This window comes from Ciona intestinalis, chromosome 8 (assembly GCF_000224145.3).
Source record: "Ciona intestinalis chromosome 8, KH, whole genome shotgun sequence".
Taxonomy (NCBI): Eukaryota; Metazoa; Chordata; class Ascidiacea; order Phlebobranchia; family Cionidae; genus Ciona; species Ciona intestinalis.
The window spans coordinates 5869781-5886962 of NC_020173.2; the positions used below are offsets into that span (position 1 = coordinate 5869781).

Consider the following 17182-nt stretch of genomic DNA (forward strand, 5'->3'; position numbering starts at 1 on the left):
ACGCTATATGTACACCCATGACAATTTCCCAACACAAGTACTTGAAGTGTTTACAAAATCGATGACATAAATCGGGTTGCATCGTGACCAAGTACTTTATGGACATCTGTGCAAACGAAATAGCTAAAGCAGAAGAGCCCTATTATATACTGGATATACGAAAAACAGACCGGCTTTTAAATGTGAATTTGACGTCCGTTTAAATTAATCTGGTCCTAAGGTCTCTACAGTCTGAAAAAAGGGAAAACGGGCACAAAAAGGCTAGTTTAATTATAAAGAGCCTCTTTTATGAGATAACATATTGATTTTTGTAAACTGGACAACCGTGTGAAAAAGGGGGATAGCCGTAACTTGACGGCAATATCCGAAAAGTAAACGAGAGAAACAAAAACTTCACACGCCCACTGATTAGGATATGTAAGCGTGAGAATTTCTCATAAAACCAGCGTATTTTAGCTTATGTAGTCAGTAGTAATATGAAGCCTTTACTATGTATGGTTGTGTTTGCTATTACCTTCCTTGTGTATTCGTCTCAAACGGGTAAGTTAAGTTTGACTGCAAAGAACCGTATTATCATAAGTGCAGGGTTTGGCAGCCATGCTTTTTATTTGACTTTTTACCTGAATAAGTTTTACCCTTACCGTGTTTTAACGACTGTCGTTTTGTTGTTATTTTTATTCTCTTCGTTGTTTTAATTAATCTGCTCCTCGCTTTTTTCTGTCTCTTAGATTTCGTTTGCGATAGCGGTGATAAAATAGAGTCAATATTCTTCTGCGATGAACATGACGACTGTATGGATGAAAGCGATGAAATACAAACTACGTTGCAATGCCCTAACTGCTCCAACTTCCAAACTAGGTATGTATAGTACTATTCTATATTTCGTAATCGTAATTTTAACAATTAACAACGCTATTTTAGAGTCGTAAGGATACGGTTATATGATTCTGTAAATTCTCCCCAAAATGTTCTATCTTACCCCTCCTATATTTTACTTTGCTTAAGTATTAAAACACGACTGGGAAATATGGGATGTTGTACGCTAACGGTATATCAAATCGATCCTAACCCTCTTATATATAACGCCTCCAATAATATTAAACGCGGTGACCATAATCGTTATTTCTGCAGTTGTAAGACGATTCATAACAAAACCTGCATATTGGACAAGGAATATATCTGCAATGCGACAATACATTGTTTAAATGCATCGCCGTGTGATCTCAACTGTAGTGGATATTTCCTATGCTCTGATAACGTTACTTGCTCACTAAGGGAACATGTATGCGACGGTAGCTCGTGTAATGGATGCCCTGAAGAAACGGAATGGGATACAGGTTTAGAATGAACAAATGTAATTTATTTAGCCCTCGCATGTCGGGGAAATAACAGTCGTTAGAACACGGGTGTTATGTTTCATACACCTCGTGCCCGTTTAAAAGTTAGCATGATGTGTGTAACTTTGTGGGTGATAATTTAGTTGCGGGGGTAATTCATGACTGCCAATTTCGACAAACCCACAAGGGACAGTAGGTTGGAGCAATTGCCGTTAAGTATTAGAACAAACGTCGTTGTCAGCCATGGGAGGATTAATATGTTTTATTTGTTTATTTAGGGCGCGGATTTAAATGTTTAAGAAACGCAAAAAAATGTATCCTGCCGCAAGTTTTGCTAAAAGACGAAATAAAAGATTGCGACAATGGAGAAGACATGTGTTTTACTAATAGGTAAGAACATAAAAGTAAAATGAAATATAGTCAAAAGAACGTCGCCGGCAGGATTCGAACCTGCGCGGGCAGAGCCCAACAGATTTCTAGTCTGTCGCCTTAACCACTCGGCCACGACGACCCACACTACCTAGCAGCTCAGTGATTAAACTGTGTCTTCAGAGTATTTGTATGCAATACTTCACATTGTAATGTAATGTAACTTACTTTATCCTCACGTAGCCGGAAAACGACAGTCGTTATCACACGGGTTTTTGCCGCTAATTTCCTTATCCTTGCCGCTAATTTCCTTATCCTTGTATTTTTTAAATAATTTCATTATTATTGTTCAGATAAAATCTATGTTATTTCACCCAATAAAAACTTTTAATGTAATGTTAAACATTCATTCATTCTTTCATTCTTTCATTCTTTCATTTTTATTCATTCATTCATTCATTCATTCATTCATTTATTCATTTATTCATTCATTCATTCATTCATTTATTCATTCATTCATTCATTCATTCATATTTCACATATAAACATCTAAAATAGACTTTACTTTTTATAGATCCCCTCCGATACTAAACACAACTTTGTGTTTTCAATGCTTCGATAACTCAACTATAATCCCAAGGAACAGCGTGTGCGATCAAGTCATAGATTGCCCAGATCTATCAGATGAATGCCCCTGCCAAGACGCCCCTGGTATTTGTAGGAGGGTGATGACGTTTTGGGACAAAAGTAATGAAATGTGAGTGACGTAGTTATAGAGTTAAATATTGAAATAGAAAAATGATTACTCAGTTTTTTTATTCTTGCATTGCGGAAAAACGACAGTCGTTATAACACGGGTGTTTTGTTTCATACACCTCGTGCCCGCTTAAAAGTTACCATGTATATGTAACTTTGTGGGTGATTGTTTTTTTGTATGGCTGACAATTTAAACAACCTGTTTTAGTGGCATTAAGCTTTGAACCAATAACCTTTGGCCTAAAGGCGAGCGGTCTAAAACCAAACATGGCTGTCTGAGTTGCTCATTTTACAAAAGTTCCCTTAATTTTAAACGTCTTGTAATACCTCAAATACTTGAAATACAAAGTGGTCTGTATAAGGACGATTAAAATTAACGTTGCGGCGTGACATTACAGGAATGATGACGTGGCGCATTGTGACGTAGGCCAAGTGTCATGTGAAGACGGGACTTGTGTAAATAGAAGCCAAATATGCGATGGAGAGGTGGATTGTGGGAATGCAACCGACGAAAGGTATTAATATATCATGTAGTTGAATTATAAGCATTACATAATATAAATGTTTGTTTATCTCTATAAAATAGCGCTTTTAAAAGTTAAAAACACGATCAAAACATATGGGGTCTTTTGTGCAAACGGTACCCATCTTACCCCAAAGTATAGTAGGGTGGGAAAATATGGAACACCTTTTCATTCTCATTAAGTGGTAAACAAAATATTTACAGAAATATATAACATTTATCTCACGACTCTAAAAAACACTGTGTGTTGTTTAAAACACGATCAGGGTACTTAAATATTACGCGGTAAATGTGTCCCATCTTCCCCCATCTTACTATATTATATATGACATAACATAAAATCTCTACATCTGTTGTCTGTAATTCGTTGTCAACTAGATTTTCAACCTTTCAGTTACTCCACGTGTGGAGGAACATTAAAATGCATTGAAGCAACGCCAGCTAATCAACATGAAAGATGCAGGTTAGTTAGAACGTGGATAAATAAAGCATTTTGCTGCCATTGTGGTCGTATATGTGTGTCCTTGGGCAAGACACTTATTAACAATGATTGCTTAAACTCAGTGGTTCTTAAATGAATTGTTCAAATAATTCACCGTAAAGTTACATACGTAGTGAAACGTTAGCGAGCAAAATAAGGTGTATGAAAGAGAAAAAAATGTTATAATGACTGTTGTTGCCCCATCGCGCGAGGATAAACAGGTTACATACGTGGTAACTTGTAAGTGGCCACGAGGGCTGTATATGAAACAAAACACCCGTTGTATTAATGACAACTGCTGTTGCACCACCATACAAGCATAAAAAAGTTACACTCATTCAACAAAGAAAGATGGTACAACCTACATAACGCCAAGTCATTCATCCCATTCTATACCAGATGCGATAAAGAATGTGAGGCAATATATGGCACCCTATGCGATGGCGTGGGCGACTGTCCGGCACCAGGCCATGGAAAGACGTCATGGCACGAGGCGCCAGGGTTTCCCGACGACGAATGTTGGGAAAGTTGTAGTTCACTTCATTTACCTTTCAAGTTTAATTGCACCTTGCCTATAGTGATGCCGGACTTCTCGTTTGGGGGAGAGGATAGCTTCGAAAGTATTAAGTGCAAGGAAGAGGTGACTAAATTTGAATATAGAATATTTGCGTAATATGGATACGGTTTGCACATAGATATCCGAAACTTCCTATAATCAAGTTTTTAACAATTAACAACGACATTTTTGAGTCGTGGGGATATACAGTTATATAATTTTGTAAATATTCTTTGTTTAGTCTCAAACGAATGGCTGCACAAGTATTATAAATAAGAATGATTCTGTAATGTTTTATCGTTTGACATGTTCCCTATACAGGTTCATGTTGTACCCGATGCGCCTGCCATGGTCTCGTTTCTTACGATTGGGAAAGAATTATGGTGTGACGGGATTATTGACTGCCCTTTTTCGGGGAAAGATGAAGAAATTTCCCGATGTCCAGACCGCTTCCGTTGTAATGCTGGCGGCAGGATAAGCATTCCTATCAGCAGGGTATGCGATGGAGTGGCAGACTGCGACGATAGAACAGATGAGAGCAACGCTACTTGTTCGGAACGGTTTTACTGCCCCGTTCTAGGTGGTAGCAAGGTATTTGTTGTATATGGGTGAGGTCCTACAGTGAGGCATGACATGGGACCTGGGATTTAGACCAGAGTTGGTATATTACCCCAACATTGTATATGCATATTCTATATGGGTGAGGTCCTACAGTTAGGCACGGCATATTAGACCAAAGTTGGGCCATAGCCCTGACACCCAGGGTTCAACAACCCATTTAGTGACCACTGGGTTGGAACAACGTCTGTTAGGTGTCTTGTCCAAGGATACATCCTCCCGAATAAGCTAGCGTGGTGTGTATTGTACACGCCATTGGCTAAAACTATGGTTCCTCGTACAGATATCTATCGATTCAAAACATGTTTGCGACTTCAAAATAAACTGCGATGACGCAACGGACGAAATGAATTGTTCAAGAGATGGAAGGTTCTATTGTGAAAATGGAACGCCTTTATTTGTATCTAATAAAAAGGTGGCTTATTTATAAATGTATACAGTAGGGTGGGGGAAGATGGGACACCTTTAGCACATGATATCCAAACCTCCTGATTGTGTTTTAAACAATTAACATCGGTATTTGGGAGTCGCAGCAATAAGGTTTCATAATTCTTTAAATTTTATATGCTTCCCACCAAATTGGACGAGAAAATAGAATGAAAAGGTGTCCCATCTCCCCCACCCTACTATATAACTTATTTATCCTCGTTATTTGGGCAACGACAGTCGTTATAATACGGGTGTTCTGTTTCATACACCTCGTGCCCACTTATTACGAGTTACCGCGTATGTAACCTCGTGGGTGATTGTTTTTACTGTATGGCTGAAAATTTAGACAAAAAGCACAGTACAAGTGGGGAAAGATGGGACACCTTTTAACTCTATTTTCTCGTCCCATTCAATAGTAGATACTGATAATCCAAAGAATTATAACAATATTTTTTCACGACTTCCATAGACTGTTGTTAATTGTTCAAAACACGATCAAGATATTTGGATATTATGTGCTAAAGGTGTCCCATCTTTCCCCACTCTACCATATGTAATTTGCAACACAATACATCTAATCTTACAGATGTACGACGGGAATGGCGACTGCACCGACTGGAGCGACGAATGCCCTACCCATGATCGCTCACTGGATAATATTTTCTCCTCAAAATATGAATTAATTGCAAACCCGTTTCTACGAAGCTTTGTGTGGATAATGGGCTTATTTGCATTGGGCGGGAATCTGGCAAGTCAATATGTTTAACACTACTCAAATAGTTTTTACTTTAACGTGTTTTTAATGATGACTGTTGTTTTTTTGCTAAACCCCATTTTCTTAGTTGTTTTAATTTTGAACTTCGCTACCGGTATTTGAACAGTTATTTACAATACCTGTTTAGTGGTTAGCGCGCTGGCTTTCGGCCAGAGGATATACAAGTTCGAGGCTCGGTGCCGCCACTAATAATATATCTGTGGTTGAACAAGACACTTAACAGTAACGGCTCCAACCCAGTGGTCACTTATGGGTTGTCCACCTTTTGTTCAGTGCAATGTACAGCCTGGAACCCGTATCCCTGGTCTGAAAGCGAGCGCACCAACAACTGTACATATTTTTTTCTAAATACAATATTTCATAGTGCGTTCTACACTGTGAGCTCCAAACCTTTCGTCGTTACTCGAACAAACCTGGAGTTTCTTCGTCTTTGCGAGCTAATCACATCTTAGTACTTAACCTGGCTGTATCTGATCTCCTTATCGGCGTATATCTTATATTATTGGGCGGTACTGGTGCTTTTTACAGTGGAACATATTGTGCTAATAAGCTAACTTGGTTGTCAAGTTCACTTTGTGACGTCATGGGGGTGCTTGTTGTGACGTCATCGGAGACTTCTGTCATCACAATGGTGCTTTTGACGTCATTGAGACTTTATGCAGTTTTGAATGTAAGTAGTTTGGTATATAGCTCTACAAGTTATAACTACATTGAATAGAGCGCTGGTCTCTAGACCAGAGGGTATTCGGATTCGAGACTCGACGATGCTACCTTTGTATGCGTACGGCAAAACACTTAACATCAATTGCTCCAGCCCAATAGGTCACCCTTATGGGTTGATTCAATTATTAACCATACATTAAAAAATCACCCACAAATTTACAAACGTGGTATAACTCTCTTAAAAAGCGGGCACGAGGTTATGAAACAGAACAGACGCGTTGGCACGCCGTGCGGAAAGGAATAAAAGTTACATTCATTTAAAACAGACATGAATTTTGAAACACAATATTTTCTAAATAAGAATTAATCACGGCCTACTAGAGATATCTCTATAGTAGGTCGTGGAATTAATAAATGAATACAACACTCACTTTTTCTTGTATACGTCATCAGCCTTTTACGTCATCAACTCGACCAAGAACAAGCATCGTCCTATCCCTTATAGCAGCAACATGGTTGATATCATTGTTACTAGCAATGCTACCACACTCTAAGTGGCTACAAGGTGTATTTGTACAATTGTCAGTCATAAAGGACAATCCATTTCTGAACAATATTGTTGTTGATTTTGAAACGGCGAAGAGTTTTGCATTAAGAATGTACACGTATGACCATAAACTTGGCGTTGGAAGTCCTGGTGTACTGGAAGATGCGAGATCTTGGATTGAATTGTTGGACGCAGCGAAACAGACGCTAAACCATCCGGAGTTTTTGGAGACAAGCAATAAGTTTGGGTAAGTTTAAACAGTATTTTTTTCTGGGCAAGATACCGAGGCGTATGTGTCCTTGGGAAAGACACCCAACGGTAACCACTCTAGTCACTAATAAGTTTTCCAAATTGCCAGCCTTACAGAATGAGGTGTATGAAACAGAACACTCGTGTTATAACGACTATCTTTGCCCCGCCATGATGCGAGAATAAATATAGTAGGACGGGGAAAGATGGAACAACATTTCATTCTGTATTCTTGTCCCATTTGGTAGAAAACAAAGAACATTCAAGGTTATAAAACCGTATCCTCACGACTTCCTTAGAGTCATAGACCGCTGTTAATTGTTTAAAACACGATTAGGACATTTGGATATTATGTGCTAAAGGTGTCCCGTCTTTCCTCACCCTACTATATGTCACATATTCATTTATTCAAATATTCGAAACCCACACAACAGATACTACAGCGCGAACAGTGTCTGCATTCCTAATCTGTTCGTAAAACAAACAACTCCATCCTGGACGTTTACATTCCTGCTTTTATCATTGAACCTGGCGGCCTTTATATTTGTCGCTGCTTCCTATATAGTGGTGTACATCAAGTCAAGTCGCTCATCTATTGTAAAACGAAACTCTAAAGGATTTGTTCGTACAACTGGTAAGCATTTAAACTTGAGTGTGAGGTGTACTAGGCCCTTCTGTCGTTATAGGCATTTCCCCCTCTGGAACAGAGGATATGGGTTCGAGGCTCGACGCTGCTATCGTCCTGGGTATGTGTCTTTAAGCAAATCATTTGGCGACAACCACAAAGTTACATACATGGTAACTCGTAAGCGGACACGAGGTGTATGAAACACGACACCCGTGTTATAACGACTGTCGTTTCCCTGCCATGCAAGGATAAATTTACATTCAATTCATTAACCATAGTAAACTATGTTATCTCCCAGCTTTAGAAAGAAAGATAGTTCGTCTAATCGCTTCCGACTTCTTATGTTGGGTCCCTGTATCGGTGATGGGATTCTTAAGCATTGGGGGAATTTCCATACCCGATATTGCATACGTCATATCAGCGACAATTCTGCTCCCCATTAACAGTGCGCTCAATCCTTTGCTTTATTCGTCGTTTGTTGACAGAATGTTAAGCACAGTGATCCTACGTAACAGGTCAAGCGTCACTACCACCCAGAAAGAGAGAACCCACGTGACTAGGTCTAGTGCGAGCACACGAGTTTAAGTAAATATTTATTGAATAAATGTAACCTATTTCTATTTGTCATTGATTATGAGGCAATTACCCTGTTTACATGATCGGAATGAACTTGGATTCAAAATGACAGCCCTGTTGTTACAACACGGGTGTTGTTTCATATTTCTCGTTGCCCGCTTACCAGTTATACCACGTATATGTAACTTTGTGGGAGATTGTTTTTCTGTATAAGAATTTAGACAACCTGCATAAGTGTATAAGGGCCACTATGATAAACTGATAATAAATAAACCCCTTATACTGCACTAACTGCTAAAACCCGAGGCAAAAATTATCTAATAAGATAACTTGTTAAATAACTCATCAAAACTATCCATAATTCATACAAGCGCTGCAAAACAATCCGCCTCCAGTATCGAAGTTTGAGAAAGCGCCGACGGTGTTTAGGCCTGTTATAGAGGGCGCCATAGGTTTAAGCGATTGTCGTTGAGTGTCTCACTTAAGGGTTTTGATCGAGAAAAGCCAACACACAGGTTGTCATTCAATCTCCGTGTATAGCAGTACACATCACTATCGGTGAATAAACTTGTAACGCTATACGAATCACCTTCGTTGAAGCCTATTCTACCCGTTGAAGCCTATTCTAGTGTTTTAACGATTGTCGCCTTTGCTAACGAATCTCTCTTTACTGTTTTAATTATTCGATCTTCGCTACTGGTTTTAAAAAGTTAAATAAAAAAATAGCTTTTTTGTAAGTAGAATAAACTGCAAGTTAGCATTAAAAGCCAGATCGAAAAGATGGTTTACGCTAAACTTAAATTAAGATTTTGATATCCTATTACCGTCAAGCAAGGCGTTAGCAATTTGAGAAAGGAAGTTATAATTAATCAGCCAATAAAAGTAAGGCCGGCGGTGCTCGTTTATACGCCTTGTTAACTTAGGAAAAGTTGCTTAGCATATCGCTTGCTAGGCTATAGACTTAGGGCAAACAGAAAAAAGCCCGAAATGTTTGTATATACTATTATATCTCGATCGATACACGTGAATCGAGTTCAAAGGTTCGTACATGCAAAAGTGAAATGTACAGGTTAACTAGATATGTGTATATAAAGGCATGATGTATATGTGTATGTAAAGGTATGGTACAAACGTATGTATAAACATAGGCGAGGTATTTGATATTTAAATGTACATACAAAAGTGAATGTTTTTTACAGACAGTCTTAAATCGAGGCCTGTGTGGAAGTAGTATATAATTGTTTTGTAGATTTGTAAGTTTGAACATATACTATTATGTAAACTAAGCTGATTGCTGCTAGTATTAATCAAAAAGCGCTTACAAGAACCAAATAAACACACGCCGACCATGCATTTGTATGGGCGATTCACGCTCTGTGGGATCCGTAATGGCGGACACAAGCGCTGTTTTCTGACGTGATGTTGGCTGAGACTGTTGCGGAAATTAAGGCAACAGATAAGAAGATATAAATAGAAATAAACGTTATTGAATGGTCTGCTATTTAAATGGCGCTGTTAACTGAAGGTATGGCTTTGTGAACACGACTTGCGCTGTATAGTGAATGTACAGTGCAAGCAAAGAAATGGTCTGGTTACTGTCAAGTGTCGCATGGTATTCGTTGTATCATTGTATAATATCGTGGAGAAAGCTGGATAGTTGGATACCATTAGCACATAATATCTCATATTTACTAACCCTGTTTTAAACAAACAACAACGGTGTTTTAGTGCCGTGAACATGCGAATCTATACTCTTATGTAAATACTCTTTGTTTACTACCAAATGGGTCGATGAAAGAGAATGAAATGTACCTCCTTACCCCAACCTACTATATATTCACGTACCATCTTACCCCGCCTACTATAACGTAATATGTATTTTGCAATGGGTTTCTCTACCACTTGCGGTGTATTAAGCTCGTCAATTGCTGTAGGCAGATGCGTCGGGCACAATTTAAACACAAACACTTTTACGTAAAGTACGTACATTACCCAGAAAGCTGCCAACAGTTTATACCAGACAAGAGATAGCATGCAGTGCGTTGGCTGTCATGGCGGATGGTGACGCATGCGCGTAGTCATATCACTGATGCGGTAAATGGTAGGCGGTGATCTATGGCGTTGTTATAACCAGATATCATAGCTCAACAGCCTAGTTAGTTAGTTACCTGTTTATTAAACGCAATATTTGTTTATCTTTTCCAAGGTAACGAAATTTAAGTTAGTTAAAACAACGAAGAGAAAGGAATCATAGCGACAACAAGTTGCGTAACATAACAGTTATTTATATTTTTAAACACGATAACGAATATTATATTAACTAGAACAACGAAAAGAAGGAAATTAGCAGCAAAACGAAAGTCGTTAAAGTTTGATTTTGCTTTTATTTTCAGTGGAATAGGAATGTATTCCGTGGTATAGCTTCAATACAAACGTTTTGCGTGACCAAAAAGATTTAAGGAATTAATAAAAAGGATAAATTAATGTAAGAACAACTAGTTAGAGATGAAATTTTTAAAAACCTCAAGATTATTAATAACTATCAGCTTGGTGGGTACATTGTGGCTCACAGCTCGTGTTGCATTGTATACGAGCAAGAGGAAAAGTTTTGAAGATGTTGGTGCGACAACAACGATAACAGCTATCCAAACTCGTGTAACGCAACGCAAAGACCCCCCTGTGTTAGCAACTGGTACCTACTACGCTGATCATTTGCTGGACGATCAAAGGGTTCCATTATTTCGCATGGGACAAGTTAAACGAAAGCCAACAGTTGCTGTTGGGATACCAAGTATAACTCGTAACGGGGCGACTTATCTATTAGAAACACTCGGTTCAATGCTGGAAAACTTGACGCCTGAACAGAGGAATTTGTGTGTGTTTATTATATACCTGGCTGATCAGAATATTACGAACAATTTTGAGGCGGCGACTAAGGAACTGTATAGCCGGTACAATGATGAATTTAATGCTGGAATCGTAGAAGTAAGTAATTGGTCTATTCGGATTGAACAATAACGTAAAGTACTGTGGGGGAAGATGGGACACCTTTAGCACATGATATCCAAATATCCGGATCGTGTTTTATACAAATAACAACGGTCCATGGGAGACGTGGAGATACGGTTTTAAAATTTTTTGAATTTTCTTTGCTTTCTACCTAATGGAATGAGAAAACAGACTAAAAAGGTGTCCCATCTTTCCCCACCCTACTATATATAGACACCGAATGTTGCTAAAAGTTATCGTTATGACGCGGGTGTTCTATTTTACCTCGTCCGTGCTTATGAGTTACCACGTATGTAACTTATTTATCCTCGCATTGCGGGACAATGACAGTCGTTATAACATGAGTGTTAGTTTCATACACCTCGTGCCTACTTACAAGCTACTACGTATGTAACTTTGCTGGCATGTCACATTGTTTTAGGATGTATGGTACTATTGAAATAACAGTTTGAGCTTTAACGCATTACAAACCTTGCTATTCGTATTTAATAACCGTTACAGTCGCCGCCACGTTATATTCCCATGTTAAACAAAACGTTATATATAACGCCTATAGGTGTACACACGTGTAAGTATGAGGTTAAACATTTGTATTGACGCTGCATTTTATAGACTAACACACAGGGTTTTATCATATGCGTGCTCTACTATCGCTTATAAATCCAACTTAATGTGTTGGGAACTATATGTTATATATGTATAAGTATGGTAGGAGCAAACCTTGGTTAACATAATAATAGGGTGGGGAAGATGGGACATAACATGGTGATAGCAAAGAGATTAAAACCATCGAATGAAATTTTTCATCGAATGAAATCATCGAATTTTTTCGTCATCGAATATGTCAACCCCCAATGTCGATATGTCAAGCGTTCGTCATCGAATGAAATTACGTTACCAATCACTAAATAGTAAATATATCGACTCTAAATTCTTCTATGTATATATATATTGACTTCAAATGCGTTATATTGTACCTAGTTACCGATAATTTTGACTTTTTCGTGATGCATTGAAGCGTGACGGGGTACGAAACAAATTACCAAATTTCCCATTGTTACGTCAGAGTTTCCACTCATTGGTTTTAATCTCTTTGGTGATAGTATATATAGAATAGAAGGGGAAGATGGGACACTTTTTCATTCTATTTTCTCGTCCCATTTGGCAGTAAACAAAGAACGTTCAAGGAATTATAAAACCGTATCCTCACAACTCCACACACCGTTATTTATTGTGAAAACACGATTAGGATATTTGGATATTATATGCTAAAGGTACCCCGTCTTCCCCAACCTAATATATCATAACATATAGCAACGTTTTTGTTTTTATACTATCGATTACAAAAACAAAAGTCATGTTAAAACAACATAGCCACAGCAAACGACAGTCGTTTTAAAACGTCATGGACAAAATAAATGGAAGAGCAAAGGTTAAAAGCGTGGCTGTTAAACCGTACAAGAAGCAACTCACAGTGGGTTGCAAGTATTAAGCAATCAATTAAACTGTAATTGGAAATGAAGTGTATGGATATATACACACACACACGTATATATGTATATACACATGTACGACTACAACAAAAACTAAACCGGTTGTTTTTCGGGAAATTTTATGTCAATACTTCAACCGTGTGTTTACGTTAATTCGTAAGCGGGCACGAGGTGTATGAACAGAACACCCATGTTATAACGTCTGTCGTTGCCCGACTTGCCTCGCCATACGAGGATAAATAAGTTACATACGTGGTAACTTGTAAGCGGGAACGAGGTGTATAAAACAGAACATTCGTGTTATAATGATCCCCGCCATGCAATGATAAATACATTACAGGTTATTGGGCCACCGGAATACCTTATGCCCGACTGGGAAAGTCATGTTGAAGCGAACTTGGGAGATAAAATAGACCGAGCAAGATGGCGGTCAAAACAAAACTTAGACGAGCAGTTTTTGATGTCTTATATTATCCGCTACGTCGACCCAGTGTATTACCTGATGATGGAAGATGACGTGCTGGCGAGTAAAAACTACATGACTACAATTCTAGAGGTTTGTAACAATAGTGTAATATATAGTAGGGTGGGGGAAATAGGACACCTTTTCATTCAATTTTTTTCGTCCCATTTGTTAGTAAACAAAGAACTTTCAAAGAATTATAAAACCGTATTTTCGACTCCCATCGACCGTTGTTAGTTGTTCAAAACACGATTGGGATATTTGGATATTATGTGCTTAAGGTGTCTTGTCTTACCCCACCCTACTATATATGTATTACAAATGTAATATACATGTATTACAATTGTAAGAGATCTGGCGTATGTTTTGTGACCTAAGAGGACCGACGTTTTATTTGGCATTCGGTGAGCCTACTAAAGGACACATAGGCTAGCAATGGTAGCAACGCCAAAAGCTTCGAACACGTATCTGATGTATGCAACTTATTTATCTTAGCGTGACCGGAACACCACAGTCGGTATGTAGGTGTTCTGTTTCATACACCTCGCGCCAGCTTACGAGTTACCAAGTATGTTACTTTGTAGGTGATTATTTTTGTTAGATTTTTTTTTATGTATGGCGGACAATTTGTACAACCCATTAGTGACCACTGGGTTTAAACAATTGCCATTAGGTGTCTTGCCCAAAGGCACATACGCCCACAATGGTAGCAGCGTCGAGCCTTGAACTCATTACCTCTGGGTTACAGGACTCTTGGTGTTTTAATCCAGAGTTTATGAAGTTTGTAGCAGAATCTGATAAATATGATTTTCGCTATTATTTTTGAAGAGAAAAATAAAACAATATAGTTGGGTATTCATTCTCGGAAACGTGGGATTTACTTCCCAACAGAATCCCATTTTACCCCACAGTATTACATTTAATTTTATGTGAAAAAAGAAGTATGTTTTTATAGCTTTGGTTTTAAAACTACATGGCTACAATAAAGGTGTAAGACTGTCCATTCAAGTTTTAGTGTGTCGTTAAATTGTAAAGGGTTTATACGATTATGGAAAAAATAAAAGAATTTAGCTTATTTATCTTAGTTTTGTGGGATGACGACAGTCGTTACAACACGGGTGTTCTGATTCTTTTATAGCTTAGTTAACTATTGATAGTTCCAACTACTTTAAACGATTTTTGAATTGTTTGATTTATTTGTCGTTAAATTTAACTTATACTTTTCTTGTTTCAACTTTGGCAGCAGTTGCTATAGCTTGGTCGTTTGATTGTTACGAAATACTACGCGGGTCGGCATGTGTTACGTCATAACGATTGTTTGTCGGCGGTTTTACAATCATTTTTTAAAACAAATATTTCTAAGAATTGGTAAACCATTTATGCACTCTCAGTGTTTAAAAATGATTAAGTCGAAATACATTTGGTTTGGGAAAGATAGTCCTTTCTCCTGTATCGACCCATTTAGTGGTGGATAAAAAAATACTTAAACCGAATTAGAAACCGTATCCTCACGACTCTAAAAGAGCGTTGTTAATTGTTAAGAACACGACCAGGGAAGATGGGGTGTTTAGGAATTACCGGTGTCCATCTTACCCCACAGTATTATGTACTTGTGTTAATGTAATGCTTTGTTTGAAAACGATTTCAGTTCAGATCTGTGAGTAAACAATTACATTTAGTAGGGTGGGGCAAGATGGGACAACTTTAGCACATAATATCCAAATATCCTGATTGTTTTAAACAATTAACAACGGTCCATGGGAGTCGTGAGGATATAGTTTTATAATTTATTATAATGTTCTTTGTTTACTACACGAATGGGACGAGTAAATAGAATGAAAAGGTGTCCCATCTTCCCCCACCCTTCCGTATAAGTATATACAATGACATTTGATGGCATTGTTTAAACAGAATACCTCGGGGCAATATCAACGCTGTATATTTGTCACGTCAGATATACGGCTACTTTCTCGTTTCTTGTATAGTTAAAATAGCTTACGGCATGAAACTTGTATTTGGTAATATACACGGCCAACTATAGAGATAACGAATTATCAGGCCGTATCTCTAATAGGCCGTGGGCAATAGAAAATCAGTATAGTACTATGGGGGTTAAGGGGTAAGATGGCTACCGTTGGCACATATATACCATATTTCCTGATCGTGTTTGTCACGTCTTAATGCTCTTTTACATTCTTATAAGGATACGGTTTTATATTTCTGTAAATATTCTTTGTTTACTACCAATAAGACGATAAAAGATATTGGAAACATAATTATTTCTTTTGTCAGAAACTACTTTGCAATTTTGTCAATTAAAAATTTGGCGATGAATTATTTCAGGTCGCTGCGTCGCGGAATATAAGCACGTGGTATTATGCTTCGTTCAGTGCGGTTGGTGGGGCGGCTAAACTTTTCCATTACCAATCTACACGGGAGTTTTCAGCGTTTATCGGCCTTTTCTGGAACACGAAACCGCTAGATTGGCTGTTCTGGGATTACGCGAGGTCAAAGTACTGTGGTTATGGTAAAGAATGCAAAGTTGAAGAACGAATATTAAAGTCGAAGGTTGACTTGTTCAAACATTTAGGAAAGTAAGACAACTTGTTCTATCTTGTCTACAAGTCTCTTAAAAGTGGTATGGTGTTTTATATACAGGAGAGTGGGGGACATTGATGAAGACACATAATATCCAAATACCCTGATCGTGTTTTAAGCAATTAACAACGGTCCATGGGGGGATACGGTTTTATAATTCTTTGTTTACTATCAAATGGGACGAGAAAATAGAACGAAAAGATGTTCCACCTCCCCACCCTACTATATAGTAGGACGATGGGACATCTCCGTATTTCCCCATGATTATGTAAATATGCTATATTTACTACCAAATGGGACGATAAAATAAAAACAAGTTCCATTTTACCCCATCCCAATCTTACCCCAACCTACTATAGGTTTAACTAACTTATATATTCTTCATTTCCAGGGTTTCTTCAAAGACGAACTCTTTGTTTGGTATTCAACCAAGCCCATGAAGACACAAAAAGTTCATGCTTAATATAGATTGTAAGCGGGCACGTGGTGTGTCAAACAGAACACCCGTGTTATAACCACTGTTCTTGCCCCGCCCTACGAGGATTAAGTTTAGTTTCTCAAATTCAAATGCCGTTTACTTCATTTTTAACCATGTTCACTATGTTATATACAGGTATGTAGCTATATAACTATAATGTAGCCCGTAAACGGGTACGAGGTGTAAACTGTAGCCAAGCGGACCGGGATAGTTGTAGTTATAGTATGGTGGGGGAAGATGGGACACTTTTTCCTTTTATTTTCTCGTCCCATTTATAGCAACCGAATAACATTCAAAGAATTGTAAAACTGTATCCTCAAGACTTCTACAGACCGTTGTTTAAAACACGATCAGGATAATTACACTTATGGTGTCCCGTCTTTTCCCACCCTGCTCTATGGCTAAACTAATCATTAAAAACATTATTGTACGGCCACACTACATTGTTCCAGATATTTATGTGCCTTAAGAGATATTAGCCTTACCGACATTCTATGCACACCTATCACCTTGTGTCTTATGCGCTTTATATTCTAATATTCGTGGTAACTGCAATTTGTCACTATACGAGCACGATAGTTTTAAGATATAACTGTAACTCCAAACTTTGTAATCGTGACTTGATGTCAGAATA

General features: G+C 38.1%; 2 protein-coding genes and 1 non-coding gene across 4 annotated transcripts in view; 2 read left to right on the forward strand and 1 right to left on the reverse strand.

The window, feature by feature from the left end:
- The window catches only part of LOC108949701 (low-density lipoprotein receptor-related protein-like), a 9259-nt gene extending 736 nt beyond the window's left edge, over positions 1 to 8523 (forward strand). Inside the window, exons 1-15 of one of the 2 annotated variants that reach the window (XM_026835595.1) lie at positions 274 to 540; positions 729 to 858; positions 1132 to 1337; positions 1616 to 1727; positions 2281 to 2463; positions 2861 to 2977; positions 3380 to 3448; positions 3866 to 4106; positions 4344 to 4613; positions 4924 to 5055; positions 5656 to 5817; positions 6209 to 6514; positions 6961 to 7301; positions 7738 to 7937; positions 8230 to 8523. In XM_026835595.1, the coding sequence (XP_026691396.1) occupies positions 477 to 540; positions 729 to 858; positions 1132 to 1337; positions 1616 to 1727; positions 2281 to 2463; positions 2861 to 2977; positions 3380 to 3448; positions 3866 to 4106; positions 4344 to 4613; positions 4924 to 5055; positions 5656 to 5817; positions 6209 to 6514; positions 6961 to 7301; positions 7738 to 7937; positions 8230 to 8516 (2820 nt within the window). In that variant the 5' untranslated portion in view covers positions 274 to 476 and the 3' untranslated portion in view covers positions 8517 to 8523. Of the gene's footprint in view, positions 1 to 273; positions 541 to 728; positions 859 to 1131; positions 1338 to 1615; positions 1728 to 2280; positions 2464 to 2860; positions 2978 to 3379; positions 3449 to 3865; positions 4107 to 4343; positions 4614 to 4923; positions 5056 to 5655; positions 5818 to 6208; positions 6515 to 6960; positions 7302 to 7737; positions 7938 to 8229 lie in introns of those variants that run through there. The other variant, XM_026835596.1, reaches the window with a different exon arrangement.
- On the reverse strand, positions 1767 to 1848 carry trnas-aga. The gene has a single exon. It is a non-coding gene; the product is annotated as a tRNA-Ser (tRNA).
- A 2355-nt stretch (positions 8524 to 10878) lies between the features above and the next one.
- LOC100178639 (alpha-1,3-mannosyl-glycoprotein 4-beta-N-acetylglucosaminyltransferase A-like) lies at positions 10879 to 17153 on the forward strand. Its single transcript, XM_002122959.3, has 4 exons — positions 10879 to 11492; positions 13350 to 13565; positions 15816 to 16066; positions 16462 to 17153. Exons 1-4 carry the CDS (start codon positions 11013 to 11015, stop codon positions 16508 to 16510), a joined length of 996 nt encoding a protein of 331 aa, XP_002122995.1. The 5' UTR covers positions 10879 to 11012; the 3' UTR covers positions 16511 to 17153.
- Positions 17154 to 17182: the final 29 nt, after the last annotated feature.

Bases quoted from the DNA above. Each gene is read 5' to 3' on its own strand.
- LOC100178639 (XM_002122959.3), top strand. From the start codon at position 11,013: ATGAAATTTTTAAAAACCTCAAGATTATTAATAACTATCAGCTTGGTG. The intron at 13,566-15,815 runs GTTTGTAACAAT...GAATTATTTCAG, and splicing joins ACATGACTACAATTCTAGAG to GTCGCTGCGTCGCGGAATAT. The intron at 16,067-16,461 runs GTAAGACAACTT...CTTCATTTCCAG, and splicing joins TTGTTCAAACATTTAGGAAA to GGTTTCTTCAAAGACGAACT.